General features: G+C 42.4%; 1 protein-coding gene across 4 annotated transcripts in view; it reads right to left on the bottom strand.

Moving 5' to 3' along the window:
* Atp2c1 (ATPase secretory pathway Ca2+ transporting 1) overlaps nucleotides 1-15,368 on the bottom strand; it is a 115,813-nt gene that overhangs the window by 88,477 nt on the left and 11,968 nt on the right. For 2 of the 4 annotated variants that reach the window (XM_041677405.1, XM_041677408.1), the window contains exons 1-2: nucleotides 2,210-2,522; nucleotides 1,741-1,923 (exon numbers count right to left, since the gene is read on the bottom strand). The exons of 1 other annotated variant lie outside the window; for it this stretch is intronic. Coding sequence is in view for 2 of the 3 variants with exons in the window: in XM_041677408.1 (XP_041533342.1) it covers nucleotides 1,741-1,746 (6 nt within the window). In the remaining variant the exon portion in view is untranslated. Of the gene's footprint in view, nucleotides 1-1,740; nucleotides 1,924-2,209; nucleotides 2,523-15,368 lie in introns of those variants that run through there. One more of the 4 variants, XM_041677409.1, reaches the window with a different exon arrangement.

The raw sequence follows: 15,368 nt of genomic DNA, 5'->3' as shown, positions 1-15,368 counted from the left end.
AGTCAATTGCTTTGGAAGATTCTAGGCTATCTTCAAGTTTTTTCTAAAAAATAGTTAAATAGGAAAAAAATGCTGACCTACTAAGAGATTAACAAAAATGGTCTTTTGATGATCAAAAATAATTGGGCAGAAAACCTGTCAAGTTTTAAGACAATATAATCTTTTACTATGATGCCACATCATTCTTGCACGCCATAAAATAGACACACTCCTATCTAACAACCGCCCCTTGCACCTCACAGATGAGTGCTAGCTCCATTACTCATGCTCTGATTCCTAGGACACCAAGAAAAAACCAACAGCCAAGTATCCACCTACTCCAGGCTACCCCCTAATCTGGTAACACCCTGAAAATAGTTCCACAGATGTACAGCAACGTTGAGATGTTACAGAGATTTCTAAATAGAAACCACTACACGAATGGACTTAATAGGGTCTTATGAAAAATAATCTGCCTTTCCTAAATCTACAAAAGACAAGAGGAAAGGGGCTTAGAAAAACAATTTTCCATACCACCAGGAAAAAACACAACTGCTTTCTTCAAGACCCAATTAGCCTAAGTCCTCTGCAGTTCCACGCTTCGGTATGTCAGAAAATGCCTTCCACCAATTATCCATCTAGAATGGAACTGGACAAGACCATCATCCTGTCGTCACTTTTCCTACACATGCCACCGTTCTCCAATAGCACAGCGGATTACCACATCCACAAGAAACACCTCTTTTAAAATTTCCAGTCCTACTTAGCCAATCAAGCTTACATCCTCAACAATGGAAAAACATCAGCTTAGCTGCAGCTCCTGGGTAACAGATTTTAAAACCAAAAGAATCAGGGAAGAGGGGGGGAAAAAAAGCAACCATTTGTCCAGTATCTTTTCTAGCATCTTAGAGCTCAAAAAAAGGTTGAAAAAAAAAAAAGAGAAATGATCACACACAAGCCAGAAATCGGTTCAAACAATAAGCACGGTCCGTACAAGAGGGAAGAAAAAGCATTTATTCAGTTATTCAATAATTTCTAAAACAGCAGTGCTATTATATGAAAAGCATTATTTTAATGAGGCCAAAGTAGTTGAGTAACATGCAACAACCGAACGCGTCCAGATGCAATGTGTAATAGGGACAAACAGGTTCCACTGTCAGCCTCTTAAAGATGTTTTGAAATAGGGAGTAACTTTAAGAAGGGAAACTGTTTCGAAAGATTTCATTAAACTCAAGGGTATGTTTCCTGAGAGTTTTTTTCTATGAATTTTTTTAAAAAACCGCTTTTTTTTTCAAAGCCAGAATTTATTTTTAAAAAGCTTTTTATAACTGATTCAGTCGCACATCTTTAACAAAGCTTGCTATGCAAATATACAGAGATAGGATCCATTGCCCTCTCTTCCCATTCCCACTTCTCATCTGCCGATTCCTTTCAAAGAGCCTTAAGGACATGCACAGATGATATCGCAAATGAAAACTTCCGTTCCATTCCCGATACTAAAGAAAATAATTTCCCAGAGAAGCAGAATCAAGCTGTCACCCGCAGAACCCTAATCCCCGCAATGCCCATGTAACCAAAATAAAAGCTAGATGCTCTTAGGGAAGCAATCCTCAGACATTTCACATGCAAGGGGGGGGGGGGGGTGAAATCAATTAAATAAAATCATGAAAATAAAAAGGTGGAAAAAGACAGACAACTTAAAAAGCAAACCACCACACCCTCAACTCTGCTCTGCAAACCCATCTGCCGGGGCCTTTTTACCTTCATTTTCCATCGAAACTGCACTCGGGTTGATGGCTACAAAGTCTTTAGTGTCAGCAACGGCCACACTGGGAATAGAGAGAAGAGGAGGACAAGGAAGAGAAGACCCCGGAATCCCAGGCTGTCACCCCCGCTCCCGGCCACGCGTCCCACGGCTGCTCCCACCACCCCTAGCAGCAGCATCTGCAAGAGAAACCAGGAGAAGCGGAGCTGAGGAGAGGGGAGAGGAGCAGGGCGACCCCCTGCCCAGCCGCCACCTCCCTAGCCCACCCCCTGCGCCGCCCGCAGCGCCAGCGCCTCCCACCAGCCGGGCGGCGCCCGAGAGGCACCCTACGGACAGGCAGCAGTCCCCCGGACGCCCCCTTCCCTCCGGACCTGGAAGTTTCTGGAAATAGGGGCAGGAGTGGCTACCCGGAATCCTTCCCGACACCCTAGACGCCCACCCCGCCTCCAGGCTGCGAGGACTCACTCGCGGGGCTGCGGGGGGCGCCCCACGCGCCTCGGGCGAACGGGCGCTGCTGGCGGCGCGGGTAGCGCCACACACGGAGCCCAGGCGCGCGTCCGGAGGAGAACGGAGATCGAGCAGGACAGCGGGCGGGGAGGGAGGGGAGAGGAGGAGCGGCAAGGGGCCGTCAAGCTCGGCCCGTCGGCTTCGCGCGCGCGCGCGTCTCCGCGCACGGCCGAGCAGCTTTGCTCCCGCCTCCGCCTCCTGCGCTCCGCCCCTCCCCGCCGCCTGCCGCCCGGCGCGCCCTGCACTCCCTCGTCCGCCGCCCACCGAGCTTTGTCGCTACCACTTCCGCCGGGAGAAGCGCGCGCGCAGGCGCACTCAAGCTCTCTGCGCGGATGAGCGGAAGTGCAGTGAGGCCGAGGCTGCGGACCGTAATGGACGTTGTGCGGGGATGGGGGGGCTTTCTGGGGGAGCGCGTGGGACCCGCGGCTCTTCGGGAGCTCTTGGGATGGTGTCTGCCCGCTTTCTACACACCCGCCGGGTGTAAGGGGCGGAAGCACGCCCAACCCCGTCTCCCTCCGGCCACACATCCCCTCGAGGCGGCCGTGGGATCGAGATGTAGGGACGGACACAATCGTTCATGGCCGTGTCCCAGAGTCACCTGGGCACTCTAAACACTGTCCTGGAAGTCTCTCCTGTCCCGCGGCCGTCACAATCTCCTCGGACGACGCAGTGAGAAGCTGGTGTTCCTTTCGGCGGCCTCCCACGCGTCGTACCCTCCCGTGCAAACACCATCGCTGGCTGCTTCTTGCGAGGGCCAGTAATCATGGAGCCAGTTTCCAAAAATTCTGTCCTGGTCAGGAGTGTGCTCCGAGGCCCGTGTGTCATGAAAGGGCAAGGTTCAGAGTGACAGCTCACGGAAGGACTCCTGGCCTTTTTCATTGAGTGTATGCAACCAGAACAGCTAAACTTAGCAACTAGCCCTACCATCGAAGCTGAAGAACCGGTATTACATTAACCGCTATCATTTTCCAAGTCAGCCTTACACTTAGCACCTCACACAAACCCCTAGTAAGTAATTTTTAATGAAAAATTGCTAAACTTGATGAGCACAGGTAGCAATTGAACCGATCTCTCACCTACATCCACTAGAGGGCAGAACTACACCTGTGGCCAGTTCTTGAGCATCCTCGGAAGACACCCCTTACCCCCAACTCTGCACAAAACAAAAAAAAACAAACCTACATGTTACAGGTATTTGTCTTCCGTCACTAAATAACTATTACAAAGTTTCTCTTTTATATTAGGGCCTGTAACATGCTTCTCACCACACGTTCAATATAGTGAACCAAGTCCTCTGTCTTCCTTTGTTACTTACATGCCTGGTAAGTTAAACAAAATTTAGGATCAGAAACTCTGGACAGTTTTGAGGCTGACATACACACACCACTTCCATTTTGAAAATAACCTTTTTCCGGTTGTAGTGTTTCATGCTACTATTAGGAGACAGAAGCGGAGGATGGCCACAAATTAGACTCCAGAGTAATCTAGAATTAAAAACAAAAAAAAAAAAAAAACCTGACAATGCTGAAGCATGAATGGGCAGCCCATATATGGCGGCTCTGTTGAACTTGTCCATATTGGATTTCATGGGCTCAGTTGATGAGGACAATAGACCAGGTCTCTTCCTCAAGAGAAGCTAATCTAGAAATCTATAATAATTCTTATTATCTCCACTTTGGTTTGTATGCTTATTTATGTTTGTATGCCCAGTGGCATAAGCTTGTGGTTTCTATAGTAAATTTGCTGTTTTATGCTAAGTTTTAAAATCAGTTTGTAACAGTTATTAGTATTTAACAGAACCTTAATGGTACAACAATCACAACTAACAAACTATATTTGTAAGGTAGATTACATAATATGAGCAGACTTCAGAAATGCTTCCTTATTTCCTCCTCAAAGCAGGCTGGACCCTTCTGTGAGGCGTTGTATAGCCATTCCCACCTCAGCATGTGTTAAAGGGACAAACACAACACACAGTGAACTGTAAGTGTAAAATACATGCACATATATGAGACTCCTTTTCCTCTTACGTAATGAAACTCTTGGTGGAACCGAAAAACACGTGAAGTTAATACATTAAGTACAAGCACTGCCAGGGTGTAAGCTTGGCACATCAAAAACAAGCAGCGTGGCAATGATGAGACTGGTGGCAATGAAATATAATGTGTTCCCTTGCAGCCAACTGTTGGGGAATATTACTTTAACTATGTAAAGGTGTGTTACATTTGTTTATGCTGCATTTGCTTAACGATGTAAAGAGAAACAGGTTAAATTAAGTTAAAGGAGCTATGGGACAAGCATAAGATAAGGCCGAGCATTCATAACTAATAATAAGTCTCGTGTCATGGTTTGTGACTTGGTGGCAGCTGAAAGAAAGCCTGCCACAGTCCACCCCCAAAAGTTCCCTTAGAAATCAACCTCCTAAAATTTGAGTTTTGCTCTTTTTGTTTTGAATATTTAACCGACAAAATTAAATGCATCTTGCGCAAAAGTAGTTACAGGAGCTGAGGATGTTCCTTAGTGGTGAGGCACTTTGGTGCAAGAAAGATAGAACGTGGGATGAGAAGAGGAAGAAATGCGGTCCCATGAGAGATAAGGGGAGAACTGTAGGCTTCTTTTCTTGGGGGAAGTATTACGGTTGAGAAAGAGCAGGGATGAACGGTCAGAATGCTCAGTGTTATCATACTGTGCCTTATTCTACACAGGATAGGAGCCACCTTGTTTCTAATGTTAAATTAGAATAAAAATTGAACATTAAAAGTCTATGAAGACAAAACACATTTTATAAGATAGCCTAGTCAAACTAATATTTTCCCCAAAAAAGGACATACAAAGTGTAAAGTATGACAGCTGCCATTTATATAAATCCAGATGATAAAGGAATGTGGATTATAAAACTTAAGAAAAGTTACTTTTAAATCTTCCTTCTACTAATGTCTTAAACTTTTAACGTATCTGAACTAAAGCATCAAAATGTAATAGTTCACTACTTCCTAGGAAAAGTAAGCAGACAAAGACATATGCCCTGAAGTTCACTATCTAATACAGATGGTCTAAAAATTTAATGAGCATTTTTATGCATATGTATGTATGCTCAGGTGTGTGTGTGTGTGTGTGTGTGTGTGTGTGTGTGTGTGTAGATGCCAACCTTGGACACCATCCTTAGAAACACCCTTCACCTTCATTGAGACAAATCTGTAATGGACTTGAGACTACCCAGGTATCCTCCCATTTCTGCCTCCCTAGTGCTGGAATTATAGGCACATGCCACCGTGCTCAGCTGGAAATGGAACTCAGTACGTTTTCACACTTGCAAGACAAGCATATTACAGACAGAGCTATCTTCCTAGACTCTCAAAGTTGCACATTTTTCTAAGAGATGCAAAGACACAAGCCTTTTTGTAAATTAACCTATGCCAACTATACAACAGAGTTTCCTTATGCAATAGAGGGCATGTGAAGTGTCAAGTATGGGGAAATGGGGTCCCTGCAAAGAATGTCATATGAAAGCAGTACCCAGCAGCTGCCTGCCACAATCACCAGAAATCTTTTTGCAGAGCTAACGTAGAAGTTGAAAGCAAGAAAGAAAAAGTCCAAGGGATCAAATACAAGTTACCTGTGTTTGGTTAGTTTAATTGCACACAGATCCCTACGTACTTGGCAAATACTTTTATCTCCCACAGAATTCCATAGCCTCGTTCACATTTCATGGCATTCAAAATGCGAAACATTTGATGTGTCTGTGGAGACGCCAGGGAAGTTTAAAGTGTACTTTGAATCTTTATCTTCCAAGTTTGTGCTGAGCTTGACTCCCTAGTCTACAGATCTGAACCTAGTGGTATTTGGAATTGCTACTATATATTGCCAGACTTCAGATTGGAGAGGAAGCTGCCAAAGGATGCAGATGAGGATAAGAAAAGGAAAAGTAAAACAAGATGAATGTGAGTGGTCACCCAAGAGTCAACTCAAGACCTCACTATTTCCATATGAAATAGACACACAGTATCCTAAGTTTTGTAAACCTTAAGATTTGTTGTGAAATGTAACTGAATCCTGCGAACTGGTGAAAAAGCTCACTGGTAAGTCTGAGGCTAGCCTGCACCAAGTCCTAGCTCAATCACTAGCCCTCAATAAAGGAAAAGATGAGAGGAAATACCTTTCTATCTCATTTTCAAACTTGCATAAATCATCTCTATCTCTAAAACATTTGACTGTAATATATATAAATATAATAATATTATTATAATGTATATATTGCCACTTAAGATATAATTATTTAATATTACAATAAGCTAATATAAATATAATTATATTGAAATATATGTATATATGAGAAGATTTGTTGAATAAATGCTAATCTGAAAGACTGCCATTGTAAGTATTTATTGAGGAATAAATAAAGGTCATTCCATCTGGACTTTGCTACTGAGCTTTTCTGTAGAGCAACAGATGGGGTAAGGGAAGAATTTAAGGTGTTTTCAAAATGTGACAATGTAACATTCTTCTCCAGTTAAGTCGGACACTTGATCAAAGCAGGAGTAAGTCTTGAACAGTATCAAGCCTTGGCCCAAAACAGAGGCAATGATATGAGTCTTTAAATCTAAGTAACAACCTCAATTAGAAGCCATCAATGCTGAGGTGCACGCTTCCTTACACATGGGAAATTTCCTCTTTACCTGTGCTTTGGATTTTAATGGCGTGCCTCCAGCACAAGTTTCAGCCATTAGCTTAGGGATCAAGGAATATATTCTTCATCCCCAAACAATCCAGGGATAAACAGGCTGTTCAGAAGCAACAGGCTGCCAGACATGGTGGCACATGCTTTTAATCCCAGCACTTGGGAGGCTGAGTCAGACGGATCTCTGTGAGTTCGAGGACAGCCTGATCTACACCGCTGAGTTCCAGGACAGCTAGGGCTGTTATGTTGAGAAACCCTGTCTCAAAAAAAAAAAAAAAAAAACAAAACAAAAAAGCAAAAACCAAGCCATGGGCCTTAGAGGAGCCAAAGAAGTTTATACGCCACTGGTGAGTATCTTCTACTCAAAGTTTTGCTGGTCGCTTTATTGTTGGATATTTGTACACTGTGCGAAGAGATGTTACTGTGATTGATGTAACAAAAAGCTGAACAGTCAATAGCTAGGCAGGAGGTATAGGCAGGATTTCCAGGGAGAAAGGAAAAGGAGAAGGAATCTAGGCACGCAGGAGACGCCAGGAGACAGGGAGAAGAAACAGGAGGTGTAAGATGGAAGAGAGTTAACACCACGTGACAGGATGTAGATTAATATAAATGGATTCATTTAAGTTATAAGAGCTAGTTGGGAACAAGTCTAAGCTATAGGCTGAGCTTCCGAAATTAATAAGAAGTCTCCATATCTATATCTGTGAGCTGACAGCCTAAAGAAATATCATATAGGAAACATTTCAGGCTCTTTATCCTGCTGAGTTCTGGTCTGAGAGCTTTGTGAAAGGTGTTTCTTCATACGTTCAAAATGGCACATTTTCTATTTTGATGTTTTCTACTCCAATTAGAAGTCAGTATATGTTTTTCTTTCCTCTGTCTGAACTTGCCCTGTGTCCTTCCTTTTCCCTACAGAAATCATTTCTCTCTACTGTGTTTCCCATTGTGAAAATAAGTGAGAAAGGGGGCCATTATGATAATAAAGTTGAAGGGGAGACACTCTAGACAGAACATAGCCCGAGGCTTATGAGAATTCTGAAGTTTAGCCCAAATCAATCATGCAAGCAGACTGTTACAGCCAGTAAACAAGCTACAAAATACGGACCCCATATCAGAGAGATGGTCAACAAGACAGTTAATTTAGAAGGAGCAATTATAATTTAGCAAAAAGGCTTGGAAGAAAGAAGGGAGAAACACAAATCCAAAATTGGCAGGGAAGCATTTGTGCAACACAAACAAATTGTCAAGACCTTTAGACTAGAAAGTTCTTTGCTACAATTATATGGAAAACCAGAAGCATTTACAATCTGCCTTCAGGTAACTTTATTTTTGGTTTGTGGTTCTAAGAGTCAAGGCCTGAACATACCCTTGTCATGGGACTTCATTCAGCCAACAGCTTTTGGAGTACCAGCCCTAGGGAATCATCTGAGGTGCTACTTGTGGACTCCTAAGTGGGAAGAAGCATGCTCACTCTCTTGTTCTGGCTCTCAGTGTGAGGGGAGACCCAGGATGGCAGAGAGAGAGCAGTGCAGGAGGCTCAGACTTAGGGCCTCATACGTTCTAAGCAAGCATTTCAACCCTAGACTCAACCTCTAGCCCAGGCTGTTGGTTTTTCTCTTCTTTCTTTTCTTAACTAGTAATATGGCAGATTCTATGTCAGACCTGAAAAATGAAGTTGAATATGTGCCTTCTAGTTGACTTAGATGATCTTTCTCCAAATGAACTTAAAGACAGTTAATTGGGTAGGATTCGTACATCAACTAGTTTTTTATTATCTTATTTAAAGCAGGTGAAAAATCTACAGCACTTGGCATTTTTTTTCTTAGAAAGCCTACATGTGCCAGGCAGTGGTGGTGCATGCTTTTAATCCCAGCACTTGGAAGGCAGAGGCAGGCAGATGGATCTCTGTGAGTTTTGAGGCCTCCCTGATCTACAGCACTAGTTCCAGGACAGCCAGGGCTACACAAAGAAACACTGTCTCAAGTGAAAGAAGGAAGGAAGGGAGGGAGGGAGGGAGGGAGGGAGGGAGGGAGACTACATGTATTTATTGTTCCATAATGTAAAAGGTCGGACTATATTTTGTTTGTTTCTGTAACAGAAGGGAGTACTTTGGATTGAACCTAAGGCCTCATAACGCAAGGCAGACACTTTACCACTGAGCTATACCGCCAAATGACTCCTGTACACCATGGAAAAATACTAATGTGCTGGGGAGGTAAAGACGCCAACATTGCATGTTTCGATTAAAGCATTTAATTTTAGGAAAATAAAAATCAATTTTCACTGAATAACCCAACTTGTTTATTGCTTTTCAGTAGAGATAAAACAATTCTCTGAGGTAATTAGACCCAGTCATCTCAACCCTGTGAGGCAAAGAGCTCCATTGCTGCTTCGAGCTGATTCAAGCCAGGACCCACACAGGTGAAGCTACTTGTACAAGGCTTTCTTCCTGTCCATCTCTGGACAGTCGGATGTCCATCTCTGATTGCCTGCGCATGCCCACAGTGCACTGCCAGGGAGTACACGGGACATTACCCAGCTTATTGCATTTCCCCTCAGCTCCCGATCCTGTTTCACTCAAGTCTTGTCTTATTCATTTCATTATGAATGCATACAACCTTGAGAGGGACTAATTCCCGAATCTAGGCCATTTGTCCTGCAGCTCCCTTGATGACAGTGAAGACTATATTATTTAATTATATAGTCGTTGTCTTTCTTGGTTGCTCTCAGTTATTGTCTCCAATCTACTTGTTTGTTTTTATTTAACCTTCAAATACCATTACTGGGGAATTCATGCTCCAAGCAGAAGCTCTTCAAATACCCCTTGGGTTTATCTTCTCAGAGTTGCTAAAATGAGAATGTAATCTTAGGAATAAATAAGCAGTGATAAGTATTTTAGAGAGATTGATTATTCAGTGGGTAATTGAGACATGTTCATTAACATGCTCTATTGAAAAAAATAAGCAAAATACATATTAAACATATGTCTAGGATCTAAAAGCTACTCGGCAGTATCAGGAATACCGATTTCATCTTTCTGGCTAAATTGTTGTTCTGAGTCTTTAACATCCTATTTGCATATGAAGCAGAGGGAAGTAGGAGCAAGGGAAATTTATTTTTTTAATATTAAGACTTCATGGTGGCTTAAGTTTGGATCCTATAGAGGACAGAACAACTATTATATCCCCTTGATGTCCCATAATTTAAATCTGCAATGAAGCTGGAGAGATGGCTCAGTGGTTAAGAGCACTGGCTGCTCTTCCAAAGGTCCTGAGTTCAATTCCCAGCAACCACATGGTGGCTCACAACCATCTGTAATGAGATCTGGCACCCTCCTCTGGCTTGTGGGGCAGAATGTTGTATACATAATAAATAAATAAAAATAAATCTTTAAAAAAAATAAATAAATAAATAAATCTGCAATGAAAAGTCTCAGTTGCCCAATCAGTTTAATCAGTAAACATCTATAAAAGAAAGAAGTAAATGGTTATGAATATGTATGTTAGAGGCTTAGAGCAAAGAAACTGCCTAATCATTTCTCGCATTAGTAAGTATTATGTAATGCTAGTCACGGGACTGCTGTACTTGAAAATGGTCAATTAAGACCTTTCCAAGCCGTAGGTCCTCATTACTGCTCCCCTGGCTTTAGCAATGATATGCCATCTTCCTAAGTGGCACCAGGGCTGCTCTGCGAAGGCATGGCAACCCCTATCAGCTCTAAGAACTACGCGTCATCAAATGACCTCCATCAGTAGTTCCCAAAGCAGGGTCCCCGCCACCTGGGAACTCGTTAGGAGGGCAGATTCTTGGACTTCATCCAGCCCTACTGAATTAGTAACTCTGGAGGGGAAGTCCAGTAGTCAGTGTTTTAATTAGCCCCTCGGGTGATTCCAGTGCATGCCTGGGTCTGAGCACTGATTCTCAGGAAACATGAAGCATTCATCTAAAGAATGTTTTGATGGTGATAGTCTTTAAAGAACAGTGAGGATGCATACCAGCATTTAAAACTCTCGTCATGAAATCATGGAGGGCACAAAACCCTTTCAAAGAGATGTGTATTGGCCTAAAACCTGGTGTCTTAAAACGTGAGGGGAAAGAGCATTATGATCATAAAGGGATAGTATTTCTCCCGTGTAGGCCCCTCTGCATATCATGCCAGCCACACTCTGGGCACTAAGGACAAAGGACAGAGAGCAGCGCAGCGGTAAGGGCTGGAGCTGGGATGGCGGTTGTACAGCAGCCTTTGTTTCCTGATTCTAGGCAGGCCCTTTGGAACAATGCCTCTTTGACCAGAGGTTATCAGGCTTTTTAGCCAGAGCAGTAAAGATGAAAGGAAGAGATTTTTTTTTTCTACAAAGTAAATAGAAAATTCAATTCTCTTAAAACTGGATCCTCCCTAGGGAAATAGTTCCATTTAAATATATATATATATATATATATATATATATATATATAGAAGGATTTTAGTCATGTAACAAGAGGATACAATGATTTTTCGGAGATTTTATGTAAATTTTTTATTGGAGACAGAGCAAAAGGGAAGGTTTCACACTAGTGAAAAAGCATATATATACATATATATACATACATAAGCATAATATACAGATAGTATTTCACTATTCAGCGTCTTTTGGAAATTTTTATTTTATGTGTATTCAGTTTTCATCTACATATGTTTCTATGCACCCCTTGTTTTTCTGATACCCTTGGAAGCCAGAAGAGAGCATTGGATCCCCTGGAACTAGAATTCCAGATGACGGTGAGTCACCGTTAACAATGCTAGAAATTGAACCCAAGTCCTCTGGAAGTAGTAAGTGCTCTTAACCCTTGAGAAACCTCTCCAGCCACCTATACAATCATTTTAAAAAATTTTTCGTGGGCTGGAGAGATGGCTCAGTAGTTAAGAGAACAAGCCACTCTTCCAGAGGGCCTGAGTTCAATTCCTAGCACCTATGTATTGTTGGCTCACAACCACCTGTAACTTTAGCTTGAGAGCAATCTGATATGTGATTTTAAAAAGAGCAATAATATACTGCTTTACAGAGGACTCAAGGTCAGTTTCCAACACCCACACCAGGTGGCTCTGAGGCACCTGTAACCTCAGTCCTAGGGAATGAGTCATCCGGCGTTGGTTGCCATGGATACTCACTGGCACGTTCATGCTTCTACTCATACACACACGGAAAGACAGAGAGAATTTAAAATTGTAAACGTGTATATTTGATATATAAAGCTAACGTGTTTTTATAATTTGCTTTGTTTTCTGAGCTGTTTTTATTTATAAGCTATGGCCTAGCTGAGCGATAAGGATTGTCAGCTCAAATGATGGTACAGACACAATTAGAAGTGCTGCTTACATTTTAAGACAGTTATCCGTGGATGCAATGAAGGTTTAAAGAAAAATCAAGAGTTTCTGCTAAGAAAAGAACCCAGGGAAAAGCGGGGCCTCGGAAGGCATGAGCAATGAACACAGCAAGAGAAACAAATAAAAAGGTGCCTTTTTATGGGACATCGGGCCAGTTACAGTAACTATGTTATAATTGCAAATAACAGATGGGTTTGCAAAAGCTTGATTATGCCTTAATGAATTTTTAAAGACTTCCTTTAGCGCAGTCACAATTTTTCTACTATGGGGTCTTTAACAGAATAACACGCTCTTACCCTCTCCGTGGTAATGCGCCTCCTTGAAAGAATAGTAAACGGTGCGTTTAATATTAATTAAGCCAATATAGGAGTTTGAGACCTATTTGTATTTGCAAACAATCCCTTTGCAAATAAAAATCCCTTGTCAGAGATCAATGGGGACAGAGACGAGAACCTCTGAGACTTGCCAGTGCTAGGACAGCTCCAATTTACCTTACTCTGTTTACAAAATACACTGGGAGAAAAATGGCCCCCACTTCACTCTGTGAGGTTGGGCACTACAGTTGCTCAGGATAACCCTGTAGAGCATCTTTTTGCTGCATTGATGACATCAACTCGTGTGTATTACAGTATAAGACCCTCTTTAAATTGTGTATTCCCATCCAGGGCAGGTTTTCTTGGAAGCCAACAGAAGCTACCTTCAGGGAACCTCCCTCGCAGAAGTCCGTCTCAGAGATCAGCTCCAGCATGCACTCGCAGTCTTGCCTTTGGTTGACATTTGCAGATTATTTGAATGGCAGTTGACTTTGGGGTGCTTGCTTTGCTGACTCTTCTCCATCCAATGCCATGTAAGTGATCACAGGTATATTCTCATCCTGACTCAAAGGAGCGTGAGTTGGGGAAAGCGTTTAGATTGTGCTTGGGTTTAGTGGCATATATAAATGTGATTTGCCATCAGTATGTATGGTCAAGTGATGGAGAAAGGTCATTGGTTAATTAAATAAAGAAACTGCTTGCCCTGATAGGTTAGAACATAGGTGGGTGGAGTAAACAGAACAGAATGCTGGGAGGAAGAGGAAGTAAGCTCAGAGATGCCATGCTCCCCTCTCCTGGGTAGACGTGATAGATCTGCTCTCTGAGGCACTCGCGATGAAGCTCCAACCCAGGATGGACGTAGGCTAGAATCTTTCCCGGTAAGACTGATGCTACACAGATTATTAGAGATGGGTTGATTGGGATATGAGAATTAGCCTGTAAGGGCTAGAGTTAATGGGCCAAGCAGTGTTTAAAAGAATACAGTGTCTGTGTAATTATTTCGGGGCATAAGCTAGCAGGTGGCCGGGGTACTGGGGACGCAGCCCCGCTGCTCAAAGTGATGTGGGAATGTCATATATCAATCTGTTGATTTCATTGGTTAAGCAATAAAGAAATTGCTTGGCCCTGATAGGTTAAAACATAGGTGGGAGGAGTAAACAGAATAGAATGCTGGGAGGAAGAGGAAGTGAGCTCAGAGACGCCATGTTCCCCTCTCCCAGGCAGACACGATCTATGAAGCTCCGACCCAGGATGGACGTAGGCTAGAATCTTCCCAGTAAGCGCACCTTGGGGTGCTACACACAGATGATTAGAAATGGGCTAAATTAATATGTGAGAATTAGCCTAGAAGAGGCTAGATAGAAATGGGCCAAGCAGTGTTTAAATGAATACAGTTTGTGTGTTGTTATTTCGGGCATAAGCTATCAGGCGGCCGGGGTGCTGGGGACGCAGCCCCACCGCTCCTATTACAACAGTCAAGTTGTTGCTAACTGCCCTGGTGGAGAAATGACAACCGGGACTACTCTGACTACCTGAACTAAGTCACGGAACTGGAAAAGGGGCTGTAAATGTGTTTTATATCATGCAGAACCTGAAGGACATAGATAGTGCAGGAGAAAACAGAGCCAGAAGCTCATCTGAGGTCCTTTTTGGTCTTAATTTAAAAACAAATATAAATTAACCATGCCCAGGGAGTGTCTGTATAGTGGCATTTCATTTGTATTTTAATAAATAACACTTGCCTGAAGATCAGAAAAGTAAAACAGCCACACTGGCCAGCCTTACAGACCAGGCAATGACACACAACTTTAATCCCAGTAGCCACCTTAATTTGCCATAGAAACCAGGCAGTAGTGGTACACACCCTTAATCCCAGAACTAGAGTGGATTATAAAACCAGAGGAAACAACTCTCAGTCAGTCTCATTCTGAGATTCCTGGAGGCAGGATCACCATTTTCAGACTGAGGTTGAGGTAAGAGCCAGTGGCTGGCTGCTTTGCATTTCTGGTCTTCAGGTTGAACCCCAATATCTGTCTCTGAGCTTTTATTAATTGTGTTTCATGTCTGCATTCCTAGATTCTATTTAAAGAATATTAGGAAATTTCTGTCATGCGAGGGGTTGATTAAACATCCCAGACCCCTAAAAGATAAAGTCATTTTAGGATATCTCAGCTACTTAGTAAAAAATGTTTTTATCCTCTACATTTTCTGATCTTTGTGGTGTTTGTCACTCAACTTTGTAATTGTTGATTTAGTTTATTCTAAATAAATATTGACTTTGTATCATCTTTGATATTTATAGCTTCTGATGTTTATGTTTCAATTCACTGGGTTAATGATGGCTGGTTGGTCAGCACCTGGTAAGACATTATTTCTGATTATACATTTGAGGATGATTCAAGAATAGATTATCATGTAAATTAATAGGCTGAATATGTGTAGTAACATGGTTGGTCATCATGCAACCCACAAAGGGCCAAATTGAACTCAAAAGCATAGACACAGCATGTTTGTTCCCCCTGTGCTGGAACCCCCATCAGTGTTCCTGGCTCTCAGGCCTTCTTCCTTGAACCAAATTAAATCATCAGTTCTCCTGGTCCTTCAACCCGCAAAGGAAAGACCATGGGAATTCTAAGCCTCTATAATCATATAGGATATATATCATAAGTACCCATAATAAATATAAGTATCCTGATAGAAAATAAATGAGAGATAGATAAATGATTGATTGTCTCATATGTGGTATGTTTCCCTAGTTAA

This window comes from Microtus oregoni, unplaced genomic scaffold (assembly GCF_018167655.1).
Source record: "Microtus oregoni isolate MIOR12 unplaced genomic scaffold, Mior012 000028F_ref0000031, whole genome shotgun sequence".
Lineage (NCBI taxonomy): Eukaryota > Metazoa > Chordata > Mammalia > Rodentia > Cricetidae > Microtus > Microtus oregoni.
This window is presented reverse-complemented; position numbering and strand designations above follow the sequence as displayed.